The following is a 24151-nucleotide window of genomic DNA, read 5'->3' as shown; positions in this document are numbered from 1 at the left end:
TGTGTGTTCTGTGTGTGTGTGTTCTGTGTGTGTGTGTGTTCTGTGTGTGTGTGTGTGTTCTGTGTGTGTGTGTGTTCTGTGTGTGTGTGTGTGTTCTGTGTGTGTGTGTGTTCTGTGTGTGTTCTGTGTGTGTGTGTTCTGTGTGTGTGTGTTCTGTGTGTGTGTGTTCTGTGTGTGTGTGTGTTCTGTGTGTGTGTGTGTGTTCTGTGTGTGTGTGTGTTCTGTGTGTGTGTGTGTGTTCTGTGTGTGTGTGTGTTCTGTGTGTGTGTGTGTTCTGTGTGTGTTCTGTGTGTGTGTGTGTTGTGTGTGTGTTGTGTGTGTTCTGTGTGTGTGTGTGTGTGTTCTGTGTGTGTGTTCTGTGTGTGTGTGTGTGTGTGTGTGTTCTGTGTGTGTGTGTGTTCTGTGTGTGTGTGTGTGTTCTGTGTGTCTGTGTGTGTGTGTGTTCTGTGTGTGTGTGTTGTGTGTGTGTGTTCTGTGTGTGTGTGTTCTGTGTGTGTGTGTTCTGTGTGTGTGTGTGTTCTGTGTGTGTGTGTGTGTTCTGTGTGTCTGTGTGTGTTCTGTGTCTGTGTGTTCTGTGTGTGTGTGTGTGTTCTGTGTGTGTGTGTGTGTGTGTGCGCGCGCGCGAGATGGGGGGCAGGCCTGAATTTCTAACAAGCCCCGGGAATCTGATACCACTGCTGTCAGTCCATGAACCACAAAGGAGCGAATTGCCAGCAGCAGCCAGAGCTCACGGGCTTGCTGGGGAAGCGGAAAGGGGAGCCTGCTCACCTGGGGCAGGTGTGGGCGGAATAAACTCGGACCGTGTAAGGCCTGTAAGGGACTGAGGAAGGGAGGGTGGGAAGGACGGCACCTACCTCTCCTGCGTGATGCTGTGGACCCTGCAGGAGGTGGGACCCCAGGGACCACGTGTGGAGGCAGAGCTCCCCCTGCAGGCCAGCCCGCGCTCTGCACCCCAGGCCGTCCTCTCGGGCGCCCCTGGGCCTGCTCCCTGGAGGGGGCAGGAGGCTGGAAACCGCGCTCTGTACGGGAACCAACCCACACCTGTGCCGCTTTCTCTTCTCCGATCAGCAGACCGAGATGCTGAGCAACTTCAAGACCTTTTCTGGGGGGGATACTGGGGTTGTTAAAACGCCCAGCTCTACTTACAGAAAAAGATAAATACCAAATGATTCCATACGTGGAATTAAAAAAACAAATCTGAGCTCATGGCAAGAGAACAGATTGGCAGTTGCCTGGCTGGTGGGGGGTAAGGAGGTTATAAAGTGGGTGAAGGGGGGGCTAAGGCCAAACTTCCAGCTGTAAAATGAATGAGCCCCCGGGGAAGTGGTTATATTTAGTAACATTGTATCTAAGACTATACTTTCAGGGATCACTTCCATAGTCCATTAATAACACTGTATCTGAAAGTAGCAAGGGGCTAGGCCTTAAGTGTTCTCATCACAAGAAAAAAGTTCTACTGTATGACTGTGGTGACCGATGCTGACTACTGCGGGGATCATTTTGCAAATGTGTACAAATATCATTATGTTGCACACCCGACAGATATTTCAGCTATGCCTCAGTAAAAAATTTAATTCTTTAAAAACTTCACGCTCTACCAACTCAGCTTTCCCTTGATAATCGTGGTTATTTAGGGGAAAAGAGCAGTCTTCCCAGGAATCTCCCATATATTCTGTCCTGCTAATGGTTTCTATCCATCCAAAAAGGCACAGGGGCCCAGCTGGCGTGGTTCAGCGGTTGAGTGTCGACCTAGGATCCAGGAGATGGTGGTTCGATGCCCGGGTTGTGGGCTTGATCCCCAGTCGGGGGCGTGCAGGAGGCAGTTGATCAATGATTCTCTCATCATTGATGTTTCTCTCTCTCCCTCTCCTTTCCTCTCTCTGAAATCAATAAAGACATATTAAAAAAAAAAAAAAAAGGGCAGAGGACTGCCCTGGCTGGTGTGCTCAATGGTTAGCACGCTGGCCCAAGAGTCGAAGGGTCGTAGGTTCGATTCCTGGTCAAGGGCACATAACTGGGTTGCAGGTTCAATGCCCAGCCCCAGTCAGGGCGCGTGCAGGAGGCAACCAATCAATGTGTCTCTCTCACATCGATGTCTCTCTCCTCCTCCCTCCTTCCCTTCTACTCTCTCTGAAAATCAATGGGAAAAAAATCCCCGAGTGTAGATTAACAACAACAAAAAGGCACAAGACTGTCCAGACACTTTCTGATAGTTTTATTGTTTGACAGGCATTTACAACATTCCATTCATAGACCCTAAAAACATAAAAATAGACCTTCTTTCAGCTTATAAAAGAAATATATAAGAACTTTGGACATGGACAGGTCGTGATGTATGTACAATCGACGCGGCGCCCTCTGTGAGCTCCTCTCCCCAGCTTCCAGCGGACCTGCTGCCCGGGGCCGGGACGTGGTGGCCAGAAGCTTGGGCTCCCGTTTCCATCGGACACACCGAACCCGAGGTGGCATGGACAGTGTGGAGACACAAGGAGGATAGAAACCATTCTAAAGCGTTTTCAGAAAATCAGAAGATATAGCAAAAATTCGATAGGATAAAAGTTTCCAAAGATCAAGCTCAAAGCCCTGGGAACCGAGAGGAGGGCGGGGGCAGGAAGCAAGCGGGGGCACCGAGCGAGGTCCCGAGCTCTCTACGTCTGCAAATATAAAGTCACCACTGATTTGTATAAAATATACTCCTAAGGCTACTATAAAATTCAGGCCTTTAAAGTACCTACTGATGTGTCAAACACCAAATAGATATTTTTCCCCAAAAAAGAAAGCTTTCATATTATTTAAACCTTTCTTAGGAAGTGGACATTGTGAAATGGGGGGGAAAAAAGCTATAAACCTTTTAAAAAAAAATTGAAAGTGCTTTAACTTGTTTGTGGTCTCCCTACGTGGAAATCTGTTTAGAATGTTAGGCTTTTAGCATGTTTTTACCCTGTTTCGTTGGCATGAGGAGAGTGTGAAACACATGTGTTTTGTTAAGAGGTTGGTTGTGGACGGTCAGGGAGGGGAGGCAACCTACAGGTGAAGATGCAACTTGGACGGAAACCCACGATCACCACGGCAACCCTGAGGAGTCTCCCCGCCCCCCACGGGTGGCAGACACCGCCCCCCCCCCCCCCCCCCCGCAGGTGTCCCATTCAACTCAACCAAGCGCCCATCTCAAACAGAGGCTCCACCAAACACACACACAAGCAAAATCTTCTTGGGGAAAAAGTCTCCCCTCAGCGTGAGCACCTCGTCGGCCTTTCAAATATAAATATAAAATCTCCACCCTCGCGCTCTCTGCAAAAGGGAAAACCCTCGTTTCTAGACTCAGAGTTACTCCAACACTGTAAAATTTTCTCATCTGTTTGTGCCCCTGCCTCTCAGGTAAAATACAAAAAATAGTCTTTTTTTTTTTTTTTTTCTTTTTCAAGTGATAAGCTTGGCTCTCTTTTCAAAGAGTTTGGCATCTTTATAATACTATGCAAAACTAGAACTTCCAAACACGGACACGGCGTAAGACCAGCCACAGACCAAAACGGAGGAGACAAAAAGGCCCATCGAGACACAAAGGAGCGCTGTCCCGCACACGCCCTTGGGACACAGACGTTCGACAGCGAGGAGGGAAGGGCAGGTTCGCTGGCTACACACCGGCCTGGTCAAGCTCCGAGTCTCCCCAGCAGGCGGCGCTGTGGCGAGATCAGACAGCGAGCTTTGTTCTGCGACTTGGTGCCACCCCCTCGGCTGACCTGCTGTTCACACTCAGCCCCCGGGTCTGATTTCCAGGGTTAGGGAACCTTTTCTTTACTCTTCTGGCCCCGACTGAGTCGATAAAAGCCCTTAGTCACGCGCAGAAGGCGGGGCTCGAGCTTCCTTGAGGTTCTGAACGACCCTGTCCGATGGCGTTGGAATGACGCGCTGGGTGGCACGTGGCTCCCGAGCAGTGAGCCGCCAGGACCGTGTGCGCAACAGTGTCCCCTAGGGGACCCCCTGGTCCTCGGGGGACAGGCGGGGACAGGGAGGGGCAGGGCGGGGACGGTTATCTACACGGGGCCAAGTCAGATCTCCGTGTTCAGTTTCCTGGACGGGGCGAAGTCTTCCCGCCTGACCCAGACGACTTCCTCGCCCGCGTGCTCGGGGCCTCCGCTGCCCCCCGACAGCGCCGCCTGCTTCCTGAGCTGCGTCATGCGGGACGCGTGACTGTCCAGGCTCCTGCGGCCCCTCTCCCGCGGGCCGAGGGAGGCCGCCCGGAGCCGCTCGGGCAGGTCTCCGTCCCCATCGGAGCCCCTCGCGGCCTCACAGACCTCGTCCTCGTCGCTGAGAATGTCCGTCTCCTTGATGTCCTGCTCCTCGTACTGAGCCAGGTCGAACTGTTCCTCCACCCACCGGTCAGTGTCCCCGGCACCGGGGGGCTGCTGGGACTCTCTCTCGGGGCTGCTGGCGGACACGGCGTCGGAATCGATGGTGAACCTGTTTCGGGCCAGTCGCCGCCTCCTTCTGCCAAGAGACTTGCTTGGGGCGGACACTGCGCACACACACAAAGATATAAAAACAAACCCCGCGTGCTTTACATGAGAGGAAACTCCAGAGAGCAAACAGCAGACAGACTAACCGGTATGCGTTTCGTGCCTCGATGTCCCTGGGGGCCTTAAAGTGCAGACGTCACAGTCTGTCCTGGAGTCTCTACCTCACAGACGCCTGGCCTTGGAGGGCGTCACAGCGACTGACCGAAGGGAGAGGGACCCGGAGCGACGGGGCTGCAGGCTATGGGGTTGGGGTTTTCTCTCTACCTGTGCACCTGCGGACGGGTGACGCGGGTGCCTGCTGGGCTCACGCAGGCCACTGGACTGGGATTAGGCAGAGCCCCAGCCCTGACCAACGCCCGGGCCCAAGGCCCGGGGCAGGAGGGCTTCCCGGGGCTGGTCCCCGTTGTCTTGCCCTGTGGGGAGCTCAGTGCACTGCTCCTCAAGGACTCGCAGTCGGATCGAAGGCACGAGTCCCTCTTAGAGAGCCTGCGGGGAGCAGGGGACCAGAGGTGGGAGCCTCGGTGAGTCCCGTCCTCTCTGACGAACCGCGTGCACTGTGTGGATTAGGAAATGCGCCCCGCAGGCCCCCCGACAATGCCCTATTGTCCAGTGGTTTCCCATTTACAAAGCAATTAAAATACCGGTGCCCAAGCGTGAGAAGTAAATAACAGGACACCCGGGCAGCTGATGGACAGAGTGCTGACAGAGTGACACGCAGGACGGACACATCCCTGAGTTCATTCTGAGGAAGCTGGAAGATCGAAAACAAACAGACAGAAGACGCCACCCAACCAATCGGCAAAGGCACAATCACCGCACACACATCCGCACGAGACGCGGACACGGGGACGCGGCTGCCCCCTCCTGGCGAGACGAGGCTGCTGTGCCCGGGACAAGCGGGTGGCGGTTTCCAGCACCTTCCCGAGCGTCCTGGCCTCTTAAACGTGGAGCAGAGGCCAAGGAGGGGAAGGAAAACATTTCCCGGGAAAATGGAAAGAAACACCTGCCGCCCCTCCAGCGGGAAGACACAGCAATTCCTGCCGCGCCGCGTCACCACCAGCAGGGGGCAGCCCGGCTCCCTCCAGACGCCACCCTGGAGGCGCCTCGGCGCCAACGGGGCTCCCGGAGGTGCCGTCGATGATCCGCGTGCCCAGTGCTCAGGGGTGAAGTGTGCCAATGTCTGCATTTACGAAATGTGTCAAAAATAAGATGAGTGGATGGGTGACAGACGGATAGACGTGTGCTAAAGAAAACACAGCCCGATGCCAACAATGGATTCTGAGTGTGGATGTGTGCGGTTCCTTCAGCTGCTCTGGAAGTTTTCGTAAGAACATATTGGAAGGAAAGGGCATTTCTAATTGGGTCACTGGCAGACACGCAGGCCTTTCCGACTATGCTTAGAGCTATAATTATTGAGTTGGGATCACTGCTGTACTCATGGGTCTCTCTCCTTAATTAAAAGGACACCTGACAACCCGCAGCCCTACGGGGAGCAGGGAGGCGCCTGGTTGGGCATTTCCCGTGTTCACTGCTAAGGCTGAGCGGCCGGGGGCCCTGCTGACCCCTCAAGCGCCATTTCAAAATCAGCCAACGTGAAGATCCTGACCGCGGCGAGGAGCGTCCAACACAGAATGACACGGGCGTTCTTCAGCCACAAATGAGCCACAGGGGAGAGAGAGATCTTCCCGTCAGCCAGCGCAACAGGCTCTGCGTCAGGCCTGCTCTTGGTGATGATGAGGGTGTAGGATGTGGGCTGGTTACGTTTTCTTTCCACGGGGATCTCAAAAGGAGCTCTCGAGAGTCCCACAGACTCAAAGTGCCCACTTTCTAGGTAAACTTAGGATCACTGGTCGACAACTGAGTCGGCCAATGACGGGTGGGGTTTCCTGAGGTTGGGAGACATTATCCCTGATGCTAATGAAACATTCCCTAGCAAGTGCGAGAGCAGGGGAGACAATGCCAAGGAAAAGTTCACGGTGGGGCCAGCGAGGCTTTTACACAGGGACCCGTGAGAAACTGTGGATTGGAGGTGCCCACAGTGCTGAGGGAGCCGTGGGGGACCTCGCAGGGTGCTGAGCGTTCACCGCGGTAGGTTTTCAATCAACACGTACTGATTGGAGAACAGAGTCAAGATCACTAGCCCCTGACATGGGTTAAAGTTAAGGTGCTTGAAGAATGTGACACCCCACATGCAGCCACGTAGGTTACGTCCATGAGCACCTTCCCCACTCAACAGTTCTGGCCGGGCCCCTTCCACACAGCGGAGGACAGGCAGGCGAGCGGGACAAAGGTCGACACTTTTTTGTCAAACGCAGAGGAAGCCTCTTTTATTGGACTCTTCCCTGAAAAATACTGGGCTGCCTCTGAAGAAAAAGGTGACCGAGTGTGAACACCCTGATGGCAGGAACGCCTGTGTGTGAGAAAAAGATCCTCTCTCCTCAGCGTATGTTCCCACCTGCCTTTTACAGGTGGTCCGGTTGTATCTACCTTCCTCTCTCACGGCCCCACAGCGGTAACTCCAGTCCTAAAGGGCTATGTACTCTGGGGCCACTTAAACTCTACCTCCCTGCTTTCCAGCAGCAGCTAAAGGCGCCTGAATTAACACTGGAGCTAACAATACAGCTGCAGGCGCAAGACAGGGGGAGACATGTGACAGGCCATCTGATCTACCGCATGCACGCGGCCTCCTTACTGAGAACAGGCAGTGCCACGTTCTGGCCACAAAGCCGCCACGTTCTGGCCACAAAGCCGCCACGTTCTCAGAAGGGTGGCCGTGGCCCTGCTGAGACGTGACACACGTCCTGCTCGACAAAGCAGGCGGTCATGCAAAGCAGCGACTCTCACTCCGCAGGCCGCTGAGATGCCTCCACGGAGGACACGCTCAGCTCCCGGCCTGTGGATGAGAGAGGAGCCCACCGGCCAGGATCAGGTGCAGAGGGAAAGCTCGAGGGGCACAAGAGGAGCAAACACAGGGCCAGTCCCCTGGGAGCCACCGGCAGGGTGAGGACCTCACGCTTGGGAAACCGCACTGCGGTGTTAGCCCCACAGGCCACGGCTCAGTCTCGCCAACAGGACGCAGCTCCCTTGGGCTCTACAGTGGCGTGGGGGTGACGGGGATCCGGAAGGTCTGGATGTCCACAGTACCTGCCCTGCTCATGGCCGGCCGGGCCCCCTTCAGCGCACACAGTCGCTTCCCTCCGAAAGGGACATATTGCTGGGACGAGGGCAGGCTCTCGGTCTTGAGGAGCTGCCTTCTGTGCTTGTCGCGGAGAATCGAGTGCACGGCCTTCAGGAAATCCTTCCGGCTCTTGGGGGAGCTGTGGGGAGAGGGGTACACATGTTGGGGAAACAGTGCTCCACACACGGGGACTGCCAAGGTTATCAGGAGCCATCAAACAAAACCAGGGGACCAGCCTGGCTGGTGTTGCTCAGTGGTCGAGCATCAACCCAGAAACCAAGAGGTCATGGGTGTGATTCCCGGTCAGGACACATGCCTGAGTTTAGGGCTTGATCCCCAGTAGGGGGCGTGCAGCCGATCGATGATGTTTCTCTTTCTGCCTTTCCCTTCCTCTCTCTCTCTCTAAAATCAATAAAAACATATTTTTTAAAAAAAAAGTAATTGTGTTTAAAAAAAAACCATCCCAAGTCCTAGTTCCCAGAGTGAGAAATACTCCCAGGTAAGAGTCCGGTTTCTTGTTAGTCTCCATATATTTACTCAGGTAAGTTTCACCTGGTTTTTCTTATCAATAAAGGACATGGCCTGTCTCGGGGCCCCCTCACTGGGCCCCACAGTCTTTACCAACAAAACCTCAAGTGGACTGGCCTAAGCACGTGGTAAAGACGCTGCACACACCCCGTGAGGACCATGTGGGAAAAACTTCAGTTCTAGTCCCAACAGCTTCCTGGGATGGCGCTTTGTCAACCCCTGTCACCCGACGTGGAGCAGTGACGTAGAGACACAACACACGAGCTGAGTCCAAGCCCACGTGAGTCTGAAACTCGGGGGTCACCTGCCCTAAGGTTTGGGCAAATGCCCTCTAAGCCTTGTTGCCACCTGTGAAACGAGACGGAAACAAGGCTTGCGTGTGCTCAGCACAGTTCACGCCTGTAAGTGACCTTCTCACTACACTCACGGTAACATTACAAAGTATTGCTAATAATGGTCACAACACTGATTCAGTTGTTTTTTTGTGGGCAACCCACAGCATACTCCCGCCCACGGGCAGGGGTCGGGGACACTGGGTAAGCCCTGCATAAACTACTAACTACCTGCAATCCATTAAAGCACAACCGAGCACAGGTCAGAGTTAAAGCCGAATATATCTGAGTGTGGCTGGAGACCTGACCCTCCATCTGGATATTTTAGTCAAAAAAAAAAAAAAGAGAGAGAGAGACACAGAAAATTGGCTGCATTTGAGAAAAGGCTTCAAATTCCCCTGGAGAGGAGAGGGCGCCACAGGTAAGTTCAGATTCTTCTCACGGTCTGCGGGGGGACCTGGGCGAGCGGCAGCCGCCCTGTGCCGACGTCTCTCCTGCATGTGATGCCTGCACATGCTCACCTCCTCCCGCTCCCCTGCACCAGCTGCAGCTGGAGCTGCCCCAGGAGAAACAAAGTATGCAGCTCGGAGCTGCCCCGGGAGAAACAAAGTATGCAGCTCGGAGTTGCCCCGGGAGAAACAAAGTATACAGCTCGGAGCTGCCCCGGGAGAAACAAAGTATGCAGCTCGGAGCTGCCCCGGGAGAAACAAAGTATCCACACCCCCAAGCTGAACACCACAAGGCAGTCTTCTGGTCTACCACATGCAACCACCGGGAGAAGCCCTCATATGGACACTGAACACATTCGGAAATTCCTACTTCCTTTTAGAAAGATATTCAATTAACCAGGTTACTGTCTACATTCTAATACAACTAGTTCAATTTACCCAATGACTGTTAATGTGTTCATTAATTTCTCAGGTATATAAGAAATAGCACAGAGAGCCTAGAAATGCCCAGGCTGGTCTGAGAACCCAGAGGGCGAGGCCAGGCACAGCCACAGCCACTGCCACCCCCCGAGCAGCACAGCTGCACCCCCGGCCCCAGGCCCACCTGCAGCACAGGTGGAACACCCTCTCCGGCCTCCCTTCCGACTCGGACTTGACATGGACGATCTCGCACACCGCGTTGGCTTCTGCATCTAGAGGAATTAGAGAGCACAAGAGAGGGCGTGTTTCAGAGGGGCTGGTTGGCGTCTTTACAGGAGCATTTTCCAGCTTCGGTGCCCGACAAGGCAGAGCAGCGCAGCTAAGACGAAGGACTTCATCCTGAGCCCATGACCCAGAGGCTCAGAGCTCAGTGAGGACTGAGAAAGAGAAACCTGGAAAATGTCCAGTTGCGAAACCCTCCTTCTGATGGTCTGAGGACACACGGTCTATCTCACTGGCTGAAAAACTGACCTTCTAGCTGCACCTTTTAGCTGAACCATTACAATTAAGTGACCTGTTGTTTGGCACCAGCTGGACAAGACCGAGGCCAGGATTCTGAGGGAGATCTCACCAGGCCCTTGCCCTCTGTGGGGGCCGTTCCCGCAAGCAGGCCTCGTGCTCTGGGTGGGCAGCAAGTCCTGGGGACCCATGAGGCTCCTCTTCCTTGGCATTCAGTGTGCCAAGAGAGAGGGGAACAGTATAGTTTAAGGTAATTTCTAAGCCTTGCAGCACCTGGCTATAATTTTATAAGCCTCACGACGCTGTATCGCTTGAATCACGGGTAAAATGTTTGTGGGGAGAGCAGCTCACAGCAAACATCAGGACGCACCTGAGAGGTGTCGTCCGTGTTCCTGGCTCAGAATCCAGCTGTGAGCCGCACTGGGCCACGTCCTCTAACCCCACCCGGACGCACATGCAGGACGTTCCACGAGCTCTCTCGAGCCAGGACAGCAAGCTACACCTTTCACGCTCTGACTCTCAAACCCACTGGAAGGTGTTTCTCAGCAAGGGGCATGCTGGCTGGTCTGCATAACTCCATCAAAAAAGAAAAGCATTTAGCCCGGCTGGTGTTGCCTAGTGGTTGAGCATTGTCACGTGCACCGAAGGGTCGGTGGTTCGATTCTTGGTCAGGGCACAGGCTCAGGCTGCAGGCTCGATCCCCAGTCAGGTGTGTAGGAGGCAGCCGATCAATGACTCTCTCATCACTGATGTTTCTCTCCCTCCCTCCCTCGCCCTTCCTCTCTCTGAAATCAATAAAGATTTTTTTTTTTTTTTTAAAAAGATGCAAAGTCTGTATGTACTTAGTTCTCAATGACAGCGAAATCCCTGGCTGAGAATCCTGCCACCTGCTATAACCACAGGCCTTCCACTCATCCAGGCACAAGGAAACCTACGAACTAGGTAATTCACAGCCCAAGACTGGAAAGTAAGACGATGCTAGTATTTTATTCAGGTGCCCAAAGCTCAATACATCATTACAGCTGTCTGCAGACCTACGATGTATACAGGTTCCCGCAAATTAAAGCATAAATCTATTTTACAAATCGAATAGTAAATGAGGGTAAATCTGTGAGCTGGACGGCTCGAGAAAAACCCTCTTAAGGGAAATAAATACGTTTGTCCGACATGGTTCTCATAGTTGAGTGTTTCTACGGCACACGGCAGAGCAACCACGAAGGAAGCTGCGCCTAGTCCAGTTTCTGGGAGTAACTGAAGGTTACCAAATACTGGACGAGGGGGACGTTGGTTTTATGAGGATCAGCAATTTTACTGCTCACGAGGTGACAATATGTAGGAACAGGGAGAGGACAATCGCCACCCATCGGACGCGGAGAACTCAATGCTCACGTCAGAAGCGTGAAACCGAAACACAGGTGCCCATGTGCCTGCCGAGGCCACTCCCATGGCCCCTCTTTTCTGCTGGACACCTGAGAGCTTCCGCCTGACCCCAGAGGTGCATCCAGGAGCCCCCCACCCAGAGCCGCTGCCGCCAACTCGGCCCTGGGTGGGGGGCTCCGAGTCACAGCCAATACCCGCTGCTCACCTCTCAGGTGCTGAGAGCGTCACCCACGTCCGAGCACGTTCACTGCTGCCCAACAACTCCCTGCAGTGCTGTTTGACTCACAGAAGGAGAACCGACACCTCAAAGCCTCACACTAACACGAAGGAAGGTTTATAGCCTCAGGGGAAACACACTCCACGGCTTTTTCGTGCTTTGGGGGTCTTTCGGGGTTTCTTGGCGAGTTATTTACATGGGCTCTCTGTCTGCTCGTGGGGCTCACAGATTCTTTCCAGGAGACTCAATGCTACTCGGGTGTCAGTCACTGTGATGTTGATATAAGTAACAGAGGGACCAGGATTCCTCGGAACGATGCGGGAGGCATTACACACCCATTCGTTCCCTCATCCGCTCGGTCCCTCACCTGCATAGTTAACCAATGCGGGGTGAACAAGAGGCAATGGAGAGACTGAGGGAAAAGAGAGTCAGTTAAGCACAGAAACGGTGGCGAGACCGGGAGCGTGGACGCAGACGCGTGGGAAGCCGGCCAGCACGCGGAGTTCTCACCTGCAGTGGCCAAGGTGCGAACCTGCAGCGCTTCCGTGGGGATCATGTGCCGAAACCGGAAGGGGTCCCACTCCTCGTAGATGGACAGCCTGTGAGATCCCACCTGCAGGAGGGCAGGAGGCGGGTGTGTGAGAACGGTCGCTCTCGCCTGGACCGGACCCACGTTCTCCAAACACTGACCCCCACATCGAGCCCACACGCATGTTCTTGTCCAGCAGAAAGCAAGAGGCCCCGTGATAAAAACACTGAGGGTGCCAGGACGCCTGCTAGCCAAATCCAGGCGAGGGAGACACGGGAAAGAGGGGGAAGGGGGCCCCACAACAGGCACAGAGGGCCGGGGAAGGCCGGGAAAGGGGGAAACAGTGGCACCGCGGGCCCGGCGGCCGTCACGGCCACGCTCTCGCCGTGGGCCGGCCTGAAAGGGGGCAGGATGGGCAGTGTCCTGAGTCCTCAGCAACATTAAATAAAAACAGAGAGAGAGAGAAAAAATTAGCAAATCACAGAAGGCTCAGGCCTGACAAAGGGGCAGAATTACAGCTACCCAGATAGAACCGAGAAGCAGAAAGGAAGCAAAAACCCTCCAGCTAGCGGGGGAAACACAGGTTTCTTACAAGTTTCTTCTTCTGTTTGGAGCCCTCTTTATACACAAGGACCACGGCCGTTTTGAAGACTGGAAAAAACAAAGGCAGGCGGCGGTTATGGCGCCCGGTGCGTGGGGTTTCCCCGTCAACTTCAAAGCTCGCGGCGACAAACACGGCGGCGACAAAGAGGATGGCGAGCTCCCAGCGCCCCTCCCACCTCCCACTCACCCGCCGCGGCTGCGAAACCCAAGAGCCTGCTGAGGCCCGATTTCCCAGAGTCACACACACAAAAAGCTGAGAGAGGTGGAAATAACCCACCCGGCCTCACTGGAAACTTCTGGGTAAAATGCGATATTTTATCTAGGGCATCATTTCATTTCAAAACTTCAGCCGATAAACAGACTTAACAAAAATGTGCCAGTTTGGCAGCTGAGGGAGGAAAACGGCTCTAAGAAAAACGGGGCGACTGCTAAGGTGCCCCAGGCTTACGCCCATTAGGCTGCCGTTACACAGGGAGCTCGTATCAGAAATATAATCTGTCCTGCCCGGCCGGGCTGGCTCAGTGGTTAAGCGTCGACCTAGGATCCAGGCGATCAGGGTTCGATTCCCGGTCAGGGCACATGCCCGGGTTGTGGGCTCGATCAATGACTCTCTCATCATTGAGGTTTCCATCTCTCTCCCTCTCCTTTCCTCTCTCTGAAATCAATAGAAATAAAAATTAAAAATTAAAAAATATATATAATCTGTCCTTCATTAACCATCCTAATCAGTTTACGAAGCAGAAGTGGTTGAGCCCATCTCCCAAAAGGGCTCGACCGCAGGAGGCCCTTCAGGGCCGGGGGCCGGGGGCCGGGGGCTGCTCTACCCTCTCCGAGAGGCGGGGAGACGGCGCGGCTGTGCATCGTCGCCCGTTAGAACTCCTTCAACGGCCCTGGCCGGTGTGGCTCTGCGGTTAGAGCGTCCGCACCAGAGGGTCTCGGGTACAATTCCCAGTCAAGGCCACGCAGCTGGGTTGCAGGTTCGCCCTGGTCGGGGCGCATGCGGGAGGCAACCAATCGATGTGTCTCTTTCATCACTGTCTCTCTCTCCCCCTCAACCTCTCCCTCCCTCCCTCTCACTCTCTCTAAAAACTAACGGAAAAAATATCCTCGGTTAAGAATTAACAACAAAACCGGCAAAGAGGTAAGGAACCCCCACCCCGCACGCCCCTCGGTGCATCGTGGTCCATCAACACTCCTCCTGCCCACGCCTGTGCTCCGTTGGTGTTTTTAGAGAAATGACATCGGCAGCTACAGTGGCTCTCTGACAACGCCACGAATATCACCAAGTTTCTCGGCGACGGCAGAGTGATCTAAATGGGAAGCCCGGCAAATCTCTGTATGAAACTGATGTAGTATCACCAGGGTGGTGCGTTTGGGGATACTGTGCTCTCACCATGAAGGAAAAACGAGCTCGGCTGAAGCAGCAGCAATGGACCCCCTCCCCAGGAAATAAGGGAGGAGACTGGGGAAGCCAGACTTTCTTTACACCATGTTCCTGCCACGAGCTTCTGGGGGGAGGCTGGAGAGAAACGCGACATCAACGAAGGCACGAGCCGTGGATGGTCGTGTGTCGGGAACCACACCGCGGGCCACGGACGCACACGTGGCGCAACATGCAGCCATGTTTCCTGGATTCCACAGGATTCCCAGGGTACACCTGGCCGGTGTTCTCAGTGGTTAGAGCATCGGGTTAAATTCCCCGTAAAGGGCACATACCTGGGTTGCAGGTTTGACCCCTGGCAGCCAATCAATGTCTCTCTCACATGAATGTCTCTCTCTCTCTCTCTCCCCCCTCCCCTTCCCTCCTCTCTAAAAAGCAATGGAAAAATATCCTTGGGTGGGGATTAACAGCAACAAAAAAAGCTCATTACATGCAATCATGTGCGCTTCCCGATCCAGCAGCTGCACCCACCTTAGCGGGTTTATTAAAAAATCCATCATTTGCACGGAGCTCACTGTCAGGAGCATCAATCACCGAGCGACTGAGAAGCTACCGGGTGGCTTGACTGCCACGTGACTTTTCCGTGGTTTATAATTAGCCCTTCGTCCTGCCTGTGCGTTTACACCCGGGGAGACCTGGGCACAGCCATTCCCTCCCCCACGCAGCCGGGCGGCCCCGATGAACACACTTAACTGGAATTCAGTGTTGGTGGCCTATTCCGATTAACTGTAATTGACTTTATTTTAATAAACTGTGTCTTCGAAAAGATATGATCTTATTTTGAAAAGTAAGCCAGACCTCACCCGACCCCCACCCCCCCAGCCCCGCTCCTGACACGTACCGAAGGCGGCCAACTCCGGCTCCTTCTTCCACTTCCCCAGCGAGGCGGGCGGGTTCGGCCAGATCACGGTGGTGTGCAGCAGCAGGTCGCCCATGCTCAGGTCCGCCACCTGAAAGCCAGCCACGAGTCACTCCCTGGCACTGCCCTTCTCGAGCCACCAAACCAGGCCACGGCGCCAGAGACGTGGCGCTGTTGCCACTTAATGACCGGGATTATTACAACAACTACTCTCACTGTCACTGAGCTGTATTAGTGGTAAAGACAACGATTAAAACCAATTAGGCAACCATATTAATTTCATTTATAAACATGAAATAGCGAGCCAACCAGCCCCTCAGGGCAGGATCAGCTCAGGGGACTACAGTCGCCACTACTCACGACAAACACCGCACAGAAGTGGTTCAACACCGGAGTTAAACTCCCGGCACTGCTCCGGGCCACAGCCTCAGGGGTGTCAGATCGTGGCCCAAACCCCACTTCCTCCCCTAATGGGGTTACATCCGCACCTTCTCCCAGAAGATGAGGCAAAGCCCCGGTGACTTGGGATTTGGCCACGTCCTGCCTTGGACTTGACAGAAGTGTCCGCGCCCTCCTGAGCTTCGGCCCTGCAGCCGTGGAAAGGACACACCCAAGGCGGCCACCGGCCTGGATCCCAGGGGGCAGAGGTTTGCAGCCCATGGAGCCCTGAGCTCTGGAGCGCCCCGAGAGAAGCCCCAGGTCAGCGGCCTGCACAGCACACGTGAAATAAGTGCCGGCCGTGGTGAGCACGAAGACTTTAATCAGAAGTCACCACTGAGGAAGCCAGGCCTGGACTCGTGTGCCTCCCACCGCCTGCCCCCCCGAGTTCCCAGGCTGCTCAGCATTTGCTCCAAGCAGCCTCGTGGAAGGAACCGTAACTCATCTCGGCACAGAGCGGCCAGCCCATCCTCCTGGGGTGACTTCTGTGGACTCGAGCCCACTCCACCCTGTCTCCTGGATGGACAGAGAGACAAGAAGGGACTAGCCTCCCCTGAGTGTCCACGGTGTCTGGCCACTGCCTCCAGCCCTGTGGAGGGTCCTTTCTCTCTCTTCCTTCTCGGGGTGCTGACTCTGTCCCCCTTTGGCATCTTTCCCAGCCTCGATTTCTCGGGGCTCTGAACCTCCTAACACTGAGGAGACCGCCCTCCCCTTGATCCACGGGGTCCTTCCAGCTTCCACACTTTGCTTCCCACAAAACCTCGGCTCACGAGAGACTCCTCGGAACAGCACCGAGGCTCTGCCCTCCGCCGGGAAGACCTGACCTGTCAGGATTTCACTTTAGGGGGCAGTTTCACCAAAGCGCCATTTCCTTCTGTAACCTCTGGCTCCCAAGCCACGTTCATCTTTTTCCTAAACCCTCTGCCATCCGCTACACCACCTTCCGCTCCCTGGAATAACGGTCCTGTGCTCTCAAGATCGTTAAAACCCAGAAACTAACCGGCAAATAATGAAAAACGTAAAGGAATATAACGGAAAATCTTCATTTCCACGACCCAGTAAAAACTCACTTTAGTCAACATGAAATAACCTAAACTACAGGGGAGGGGAAGGCCACAGGAGCGAAAACATTCGCAGTATTGTCGTAGCACTTGACAGACGAGGCGAAGGAAACCACCCAGCGCCAGGAATTCGGTAAATCACTGCGCAGCCACACGAGGTATCACACAGTAACTAAGTAATCCTTGTGAATAAGTTAAAAGAACATGAACATTTTGTTCAACATAAAATATCAACAGGCAAAACTCCTTTCAAAATGTAACAATTCAAGGACATACATGTATGTAATTTTTAATCAAAATAGACACCAAACATGGAGACGGTAGGTGGTTCTTCTTGCCTTTGTCTGCATTTTCCCTTTTCTCTCACAAGCATGTGTTTTTCCCATTACACAAGTTTTACAAGGATATGAGAACCGAATCCAGAGTCTCGGGGCTCATCCTTCCACATCCGGACGATGAAATGACCTGCCGAGCAGGCTGAGGAAGTTCCCACGCTCTCCTGCTCGCATCCCGTGGAGAAACCGAACTGCGTCTCCGTGGGGACCCTCGCCCCTGCCCGCCCTCGGGGCCACACTCCTGCCGCGTGGCCTGCGCCCCCTCTGCAGCCCGGGGTCCGGGGCAGTCTGTCCAGCTGGTGGTGGCTTCAGTCTCCCTCCCATGGAAAACCCGGCCCGGCCACGTTTACAAACCACCGGGACACGTCTGCACTCCACATACACACCCGCGTGTGACCTGCAGTGAACCGCCCGGCTGGGGTGGCTCAGCGGTTGAGCGTCGACCCATGAACCAGGAGATTGCGGTTCGATTCCCGGTCAGGGCACATGCCTGGGTTGTGGGTTCGATCCCCAGTGGGGGGCGTGAAGGAGGCAGCCGATCAATGACTCTCATCATTGATGTTTCTCTCTCTCTCTTTCCCTCTCTCTAAAATCAATTTCTAAAAAAACATAAGAAATGATTTTATAGTCACCATTCAACGACTATTTCACTGAGCACCTGCTACGAGCCAGTTACAATCCTAACCTCCGAGGACGTAGCTTCCGCCCTTCTGGTGCTTTTAGGAAGAGCCCAGGCCGAGGTGGCGAAAATCCACCCAATAACCACCCCGGGTCCGAGGGCCCAGGAGCGGGAGTCAGAACGTCCACACTGCAGCCCGGACGAGGGACCAAAGTTCCACCAGTGACACCAACGCCTCTGTGACTGTTTCCCTTACAAACAACACGGAAAACACTCAGACCTGCCCCCCTCTTTACAAACAGGTGTCCGGGCAGAGGGGCCTCACCTCTTTTTTTTCACCCGTCTGTTCAGCAATCAGCTGGTCAAACACGGCCCCAAACTCCTCGTGGATCTTCTGCATCTCGTTGATGTGACTGGCGACCTTGTTCATGGTCTTGATGGCCACTAGGAGGAGACAGGTCGGATGTGAAGGGGCCCACGGAGCCGTGGGGGGCCGTGGGTGGGCCGTGGGGGGCCGTGGGTGGGGCTTACGTGAGGGGTTGGGGGGCGTGGTGCTGAGGGGCCGGGCGCACTTGGGGGCCGTGGGTGTAGCTGGACTGGAGGGGGGGCCGGGGCGGGGGCTGCAGGCAGAGCTCAAGCGGGGGCCCACGGGCAGGGCTGGGGAGCCGGGCTCGGGGGCCGCGGTGGCGGTGGGCACTCACCGTCCAGGTGGTAGTGCTCCTCGCTGTCGGCGTCCGTCAGCGCGTAGAGCTCCCGCAGCAGCAGCGGGTACTTGAGGACCCTCTGGATGGGCTTGATGAGGTACGACTCCAGTGTGGATGAGTGCTGCTGCCTCGGGTTCTGCGCGTCCAGGAAGGCTTTGAACGCCGCGTCCGTCCTGGCTGCGGGGGCGACACACAGCTCATCGGGAGGTGCCCACGGGACCCCTCTCATGGAGTCACTCTCGCTCCATGTGCCTTTCCCAGGACTGGGCGGAGGGCGCAGGAGGAAGGCGGGGCCCAGGCAGACACCCGGAGGGCCCGTCACGCTGGCTTATTTGAAGGGAAATACCAGGGAATCATACGGCCTGTAAGTCCCATGCACTTGGTTTTTCGGGGGCTGCTCTTCACCCTGGTGTTGAGAATGTCTTTTTATTCTGATATTTTGACACCCGTGGCCTTGACCCTGGGAAACGGCCCCTCCCAGGCTGGCCGGTTCCTGGAGACATCACAGGACTCCCCTGGAGCACACCTTCCTCATGCAGATTCCCAACCCTGACTCCCCCCGCCCCGCCCATCCCTCCTGTGAGCTCTCGCACTGTCCCTGTCCCATCACCCAGAGACAGCGGGGGACAGCCTGCACCAGGGCCTGCAGTCGCTCCAGCTCTCCATCCTGAGCCGTGAACCCAGCCTCATCCTCACCTTCTCGCAGAATCGCCCATAAAGGTTCTTACCCAGGGTTCCTTTTGTCCCTCTGTCTCCTGACCAGCCCTGGTGCCCCCACGTGTGGCCCCGCACAGCCTGGCATGGCCCTCCTCGGGGAACTGTAACTAACTGTCTTCAGTCCAACCCCCTCCTGACCTGCTGACCTCCCTACACCTAGTAGGAGAGCACACCCGAAACACGCCTCACCCCAGTTTCCCCAAACTTCCAAGCTTCCCACTGCTGGCAGAGCCTCCTTTGAGAAAAGGTAGAAAAACACAGAAGCTGCTGCACCCACAGCTCTGGGAAATGGGTGCAGGTGGGTGTCCCACAGCGAATGCTTCCGACACCTGTTCTACATTAACCCAGTGCTCAGCCACCGGCTCGGGGCAGGCCGTGCCCCATGTGCCTGACTCCTAATCTTGGGCACCACCCCCCCACCCGTCCCGTGTCCAGGCTGGTGAAGGCACCCTGGGGAGCTGAGGGTCCCCAGACAAGCAGTGAGCTGCCTGCCAGGGGACGGTTAGGAAGATGGGCTGGTGCCTTTAGGTGCGAAGATGTGGAAGAGACAAGAATGCGGTGAGGGCCGAACAGGAGGGAGAAAGGAGACAGCATCCCAGAGACGTAACAGTGGGCACCCGTCCCCTCAAAGCCTCCGACAGATGAAAAATGCAGCTCCCTCTCCAGGGTGAGGGGTGTGAGCCAAGATCAGAAGACGTACAAGGGCGGAGTGAAATTCTAAAACGATTCTTCCTGCCATCTCTATCCAATCAGGAAAACAGTAATTGTGGAGAAAAGCCTCAGGAAGGCCACGTCTTTTCACCCCTTGAAGCCCCATTAAGAGGAATCGAGCTCCCTCCGTGGGTGCGGCCACCTCTCCTCCTTCCAAGGAATAAATCTCTGAAAAGCGTCTGGGAGTGAGTGGCCAGGGACCCACGCGCCAGGGAAGGAAGGCAGGCCCAGAGCCAACACAGGAAGAAGCCGTGGCTTCCGTGGGACATCCCACGTCTCGGTCCACATCTGCAAAGGACCTAGGAACTCGAGTCCTCAAGTTGAAAAGTACGGCCATGGGCATTTAACTCGGCTTGTGTTCCACATCAGGGCAAAGAGGGCAGGGCCCTCGGCCTGTGAGCTGCTGGTGGGTCCCACACCCACCCAGCGGGCCCGTTAGGAACCACAGGCAGGTCCTTTTGTTCTCACTCCCTTCCCTTCACCCTCCGGGTATGTTTGGCCATTAGGAAAATGTAGGTCAACCGTAATGGTTTAAGGGATAGTTTGAAAGATAACGGTAATATTTTTCAGGTGCAAAAGATTATTATTGAATTAAGAAAACCCACAGGGGCAGAATTTAATCTAATTGAATGTTTAAAAATAATACAAAATGCTCTAAGGGCTGTGCTGGGCGTATAATTTTACTGCAGTAACAACCTCGCAACAATCAGCCCCGCGCTGGTGTGAAGAGACACAGAGACCCAGCGGGAGCAGCCCGGTGGGACCCCAGCTCCCCTCTAAATTTCCGCTGAACCAGAACTCTGGGCACAGACTCTCTACCTTGTCCGATCCAGAGACCCGCACGGTGCTAACATGTCCTGTAATGGGCGTTAAATGACGTCAAGCTCATTCTCTTTGGCGGCAAAGCACAACACGCGTAAACTGTTTACACGCCAGCAGCTGTCCGTGTGCAGGTGTGAGGGGCAGCGGCTGGTTTCCAGAGATTCCCCCAAATCAGACCTGCCGTTGGTTACACTGCTTACCAAGGAAGCACTGCCCCGATCCTTTCATCTGTCACCACACACTGAACCGCGGAAGCAAACCCGCTTTGTGGAAACTCTCAGCATGGTCCGTATCTTCCAGAACATACAGGGAGAGGAGTGACCAGTAAAAATTCTACTCTGTCCTGTGCAAAATTACCACAACCTCGAGCTGCGTGGTGGTTTTCTGAGTAATTGGGACAATCCGAATGGTGATGGTGGTGGCTATTAGCACACAGCTCGGAACAAAGATAGGGGAGGGGAGGAAGAAGTCCCCCAAAAGGTAAGTGAAACGTGGGAGGTGACAACGAAATCAACAACGAACAGGAGTAAAGCAGAGAATTTCCAAACACAGCGCATTTCTGGATAACTGCAAAACGACCCATCAATTCTGGCAAAAAATAACTGAGACAAAGCGTTCACTGTAAGAAAACAACGGACTGTTAATCCAGGCTACGAATGCATTTCCGTTTCTCAGCGCCCTTATTTGTGGCTAGTTGGAACATCTGCCTGCCACGTCGAGGACTCTTAGATTTTGGTCCAAAAGCCCCCCAACTGCCCGGCCGGTGTGGTCTGCTGGTTGAGAGTCAACCCATGAACCAGGGGTCACAGTTTGATCCCCGGTCAGGGCACATGCCCGGGTTTCCGGCTCCATCTCCAGCAGGGGGCATGCAGGAGGCAGCCGATCAATGACTCTCATCACTGATGTTTCTCTCCCCCCCCCTTCCTCTCTCTGAGAGCAACAAAAATATATTTTAAAAAAAACAAAAACAACCACAGTCGGCCACAGAACTGTGAACCGAGGATGATCATGCCCACCAGGCGCCCCATCCTCACAGGCCTCACCTTTCACCAGGACCTTGGGCACCTTCGTGTGGCTGGCGCAGAAGGCACTGTAGAGCTTGAAGCGGTCGGCGTAGTACAGGAAGGAGCCCCCCAGGGAGAACAGCACCTTCTGGATTTAGGGAGAAAAGGTGTGGTCAGTTCAGGTTCCCGCTCACCGGGGAGTATCTCAGGACGTCTCGGGGGCCCACGTGGGCCTGGCCCGCCCCACACGTCAGCATCGGTCACACCTGTCCCAGGTCACACCTGTCCCAGACCCTCGTAGCTCACCGATGGCCTGAAGCTGCCCTCGGAAAGCACACGGGCTAGCAAATGTGCGTAACACGTGCTGGGCTTGGCCTTCTCGGTAACCACAACGCAGAGGTTGCGGTTTTGGGGGCCGGTGTTTTTAAAAGGCCTCTGTGGGATGTTTGGATGTTAATGAGAAACACAGATGGCATTTTGGAAAAGGCAGAAACCTGCCTTCTCTCATGCACCCCTGTTGGTGGGAGGTGCAGATACCCCCCAAACTAGAAAGCGCACTAAGGTGTGAGTGGATCTGAGTGACAAACCGAGTTCCCAAGCCTGTAGTTTAGCTAATGAGCAACGCAGAGAATTCTGACAGACTGTCCACAAACAACAGCAAAAATGGTTTGTTGTGAACCACAGGTAACTGGTCATTAGAGGCCTAACGTGGTTTCCTCTACGTTTTACTTTCGGCCTTGATTTTCCAGGCGGCCCGTCCTGTCTGTCCTGCCCCAGCCTCGCCCCCGACTCTGCAGGTAAAACAGAGTCAGAATCCACAGGTGTGGACCCCGGAGCCCAAGTTCAACGCAAGAGTAATTCCGTGGAAAAGGGTCAAAGGGTCAAAGGGTTGCCGTTCAGACAAGTTGTTCTACAAAAGTATCCATGTGCGGGGCTCGCTTTGATTCGCACGTCACATTGTAACAAGTAAAATTCAAAACCCATCAGAAACCTGCATGTAAAGGCTAGAACCTCTAGCAGACCATCTTTACGGGCCTGGTTCGGGCAAAGGTTTCACAGACACGACACCAAAGGCACGGTCCTAACAACAACAAATGTGAAAAATGGGACTTTCTCAAAGTTAAAAATGTCTGCTATGTGAAAAGACAGGCCTCGCACAGGGAGAAAATGATACATTATAAATCATTTTTCTGATAAAGGACTTATGTTCCAGGTATTCAAAGAACTTTAAAGACTCATTAACAGGAAAACGACCCAATAAAATAAATGGGAAGATGGTCTGAACAGACGCTCCACCCAGAGGACACACCGCAGGCCACTGAGCACACGGAGCCTGCGCACCACCCGGGCGGCAGGGAAATTAAAACAGAAGCCACAGGGGCGCCTGCATGCCTGTCAGCACGGCTAAGATTAAGGGGGACCTCGCCTCCTCGTGAGGGCGGGTGGGGAAGGCTGGGGGGGTGCGCCTGGCGCAACCACTTTGGAAAACTGTCGGGCAGTCCCTTACGAAGTTTAGCCGACAGACACTCCCTTCCATCAACCAGTTCACGCCCAGGCGTTACCCAAGAGAAATGAGAGCGTGTGTCTACACTGCACACAAATGCTCCCAGAAGCTTTAACGTAACGGCCACGATCTGGAAGCAGCCCGGACGCCCCAGGAAGGCCAGCACAGCGCCGGATGCCCGTAAGGCGGGATAACTGCTCTGGCTCCCAGCAGACGCAGCAACTCGGAGGAAGCCCGACGTCATGGTGCCAGTAAAAGAAGCCACACAAGAAACAGAATATGCCACACGATCCCATTCGGGTGGAATTCCAGAACGCAAGCTAATCCGTGTCACAGAAAGCAGGCGTGGCTCCCCGTGGCTGACAGGCAGGGGACAGGGGCACAGAAAAGCAGGACAAATGTTCGGGCCGGGATGGGGCTCGTGATCCCGACTGTGCCGACGGTTCCGCAGGTGTGTTCACACGTCACGCTTCATCAGGCTACACGTTTTCCACACGTGCAGCACACGTCAGCCAAGCTGTTTTCTAAGAGTATATGAGGATGACATGTATGCTGACACTGTCATCGGAAGGGAACGCAGGAAACATGTACAGTGAGGGGAAGAGCGCCAACCGGGGGGCGGGAATAGGCCGGGCACCCTCGCAAGGCCCTCGTCATTAATCCTCGACAAGGCTGCATGACGGCTCCCTCCCCGGGATGACAAGCTGATCCATGAGGCAGAGTTTCCCAGAACGGGATAAATTAATGTGTTTACAGGCAGACCTAGGGTGCTGGTCGATGCTGCTAACAGCAAGTACTAAGGCCCCCACATAAAGAGAACAGAAGCTGGGGGCCAGCGTGGGTCAAGGGCCGTCTGTGCACCAGAAGGTCACGGTCCCATTCCCGGTCAGGGCACAGGCTGGGTTCCAGGCTCGCTCTCCGGTAGGGGGCGTGCAGGAGGCCGATCCACGGTTCTCTCTCATCATTGATGTTTCTCTCTCTCTCCCTCTCCCTTCCTCTCTCTCTAAAATTCAATAAAAACTTTTTTTTTTAAAAAGAGAAAACAAAAGGTCGAGGTTGGCCCATCTTCCAAGGCAGAAGCCAGCAGGTGTGCCCGGGTAACCCAGGCTGGTGCCCGGTGTCTCCCTTAGACAGGCAAGAGGCAGCCGGCCGCCCCCAGGGGCCCTTAGGACCTGGCCCTCGATGACAGTCCAAGGAGGACGCCACACAGTGAGCACAAGGAATCGCCAAAGAGACCACAGCGCCCCCGAGCCTGAAGGTACCT

General features: G+C 54.8%; 1 protein-coding gene across 3 annotated transcripts in view; it reads right to left on the bottom strand.

Moving 5' to 3' along the window:
- Positions 1-3129: 3129 nt before the first annotated feature.
- The window catches only part of TIAM1 (TIAM Rac1 associated GEF 1), a 215199-nt gene continuing 194177 nt past the window's right edge, over positions 3130-24151 (bottom strand). For all 3 annotated transcript variants that reach the window (XM_087818493.1, XM_087818492.1, XM_087818494.1), the window contains 9 exons: positions 21423-21531; positions 18127-18306; positions 17751-17869; positions 14955-15063; positions 12662-12720; positions 12051-12153; positions 9609-9696; positions 7662-7834; positions 3130-4516 (listed from right to left, as the gene is read on the bottom strand). In XM_087818493.1, the coding sequence (XP_087674619.1) occupies positions 4050-4516; positions 7662-7834; positions 9609-9696; positions 12051-12153; positions 12662-12720; positions 14955-15063; positions 17751-17869; positions 18127-18306; positions 21423-21531 (1407 nt within the window). In that variant the 3' untranslated portion in view covers positions 3130-4049. The remainder of the gene's footprint in view (positions 4517-7661; positions 7835-9608; positions 9697-12050; positions 12154-12661; positions 12721-14954; positions 15064-17750; positions 17870-18126; positions 18307-21422; positions 21532-24151) is intronic.

The sequence above is a fragment of the Miniopterus natalensis genome, chromosome 6, assembly GCF_054644295.1.
Source record: "Miniopterus natalensis isolate mMinNat1 chromosome 6, mMinNat1.hap1, whole genome shotgun sequence".
Classification (NCBI taxonomy): domain Eukaryota; kingdom Metazoa; phylum Chordata; class Mammalia; order Chiroptera; family Miniopteridae; genus Miniopterus; species Miniopterus natalensis.
The sequence above is the reverse complement of the archived record's forward strand: the minus strand, read 5'-3'. Positions and strand labels throughout refer to the sequence as shown.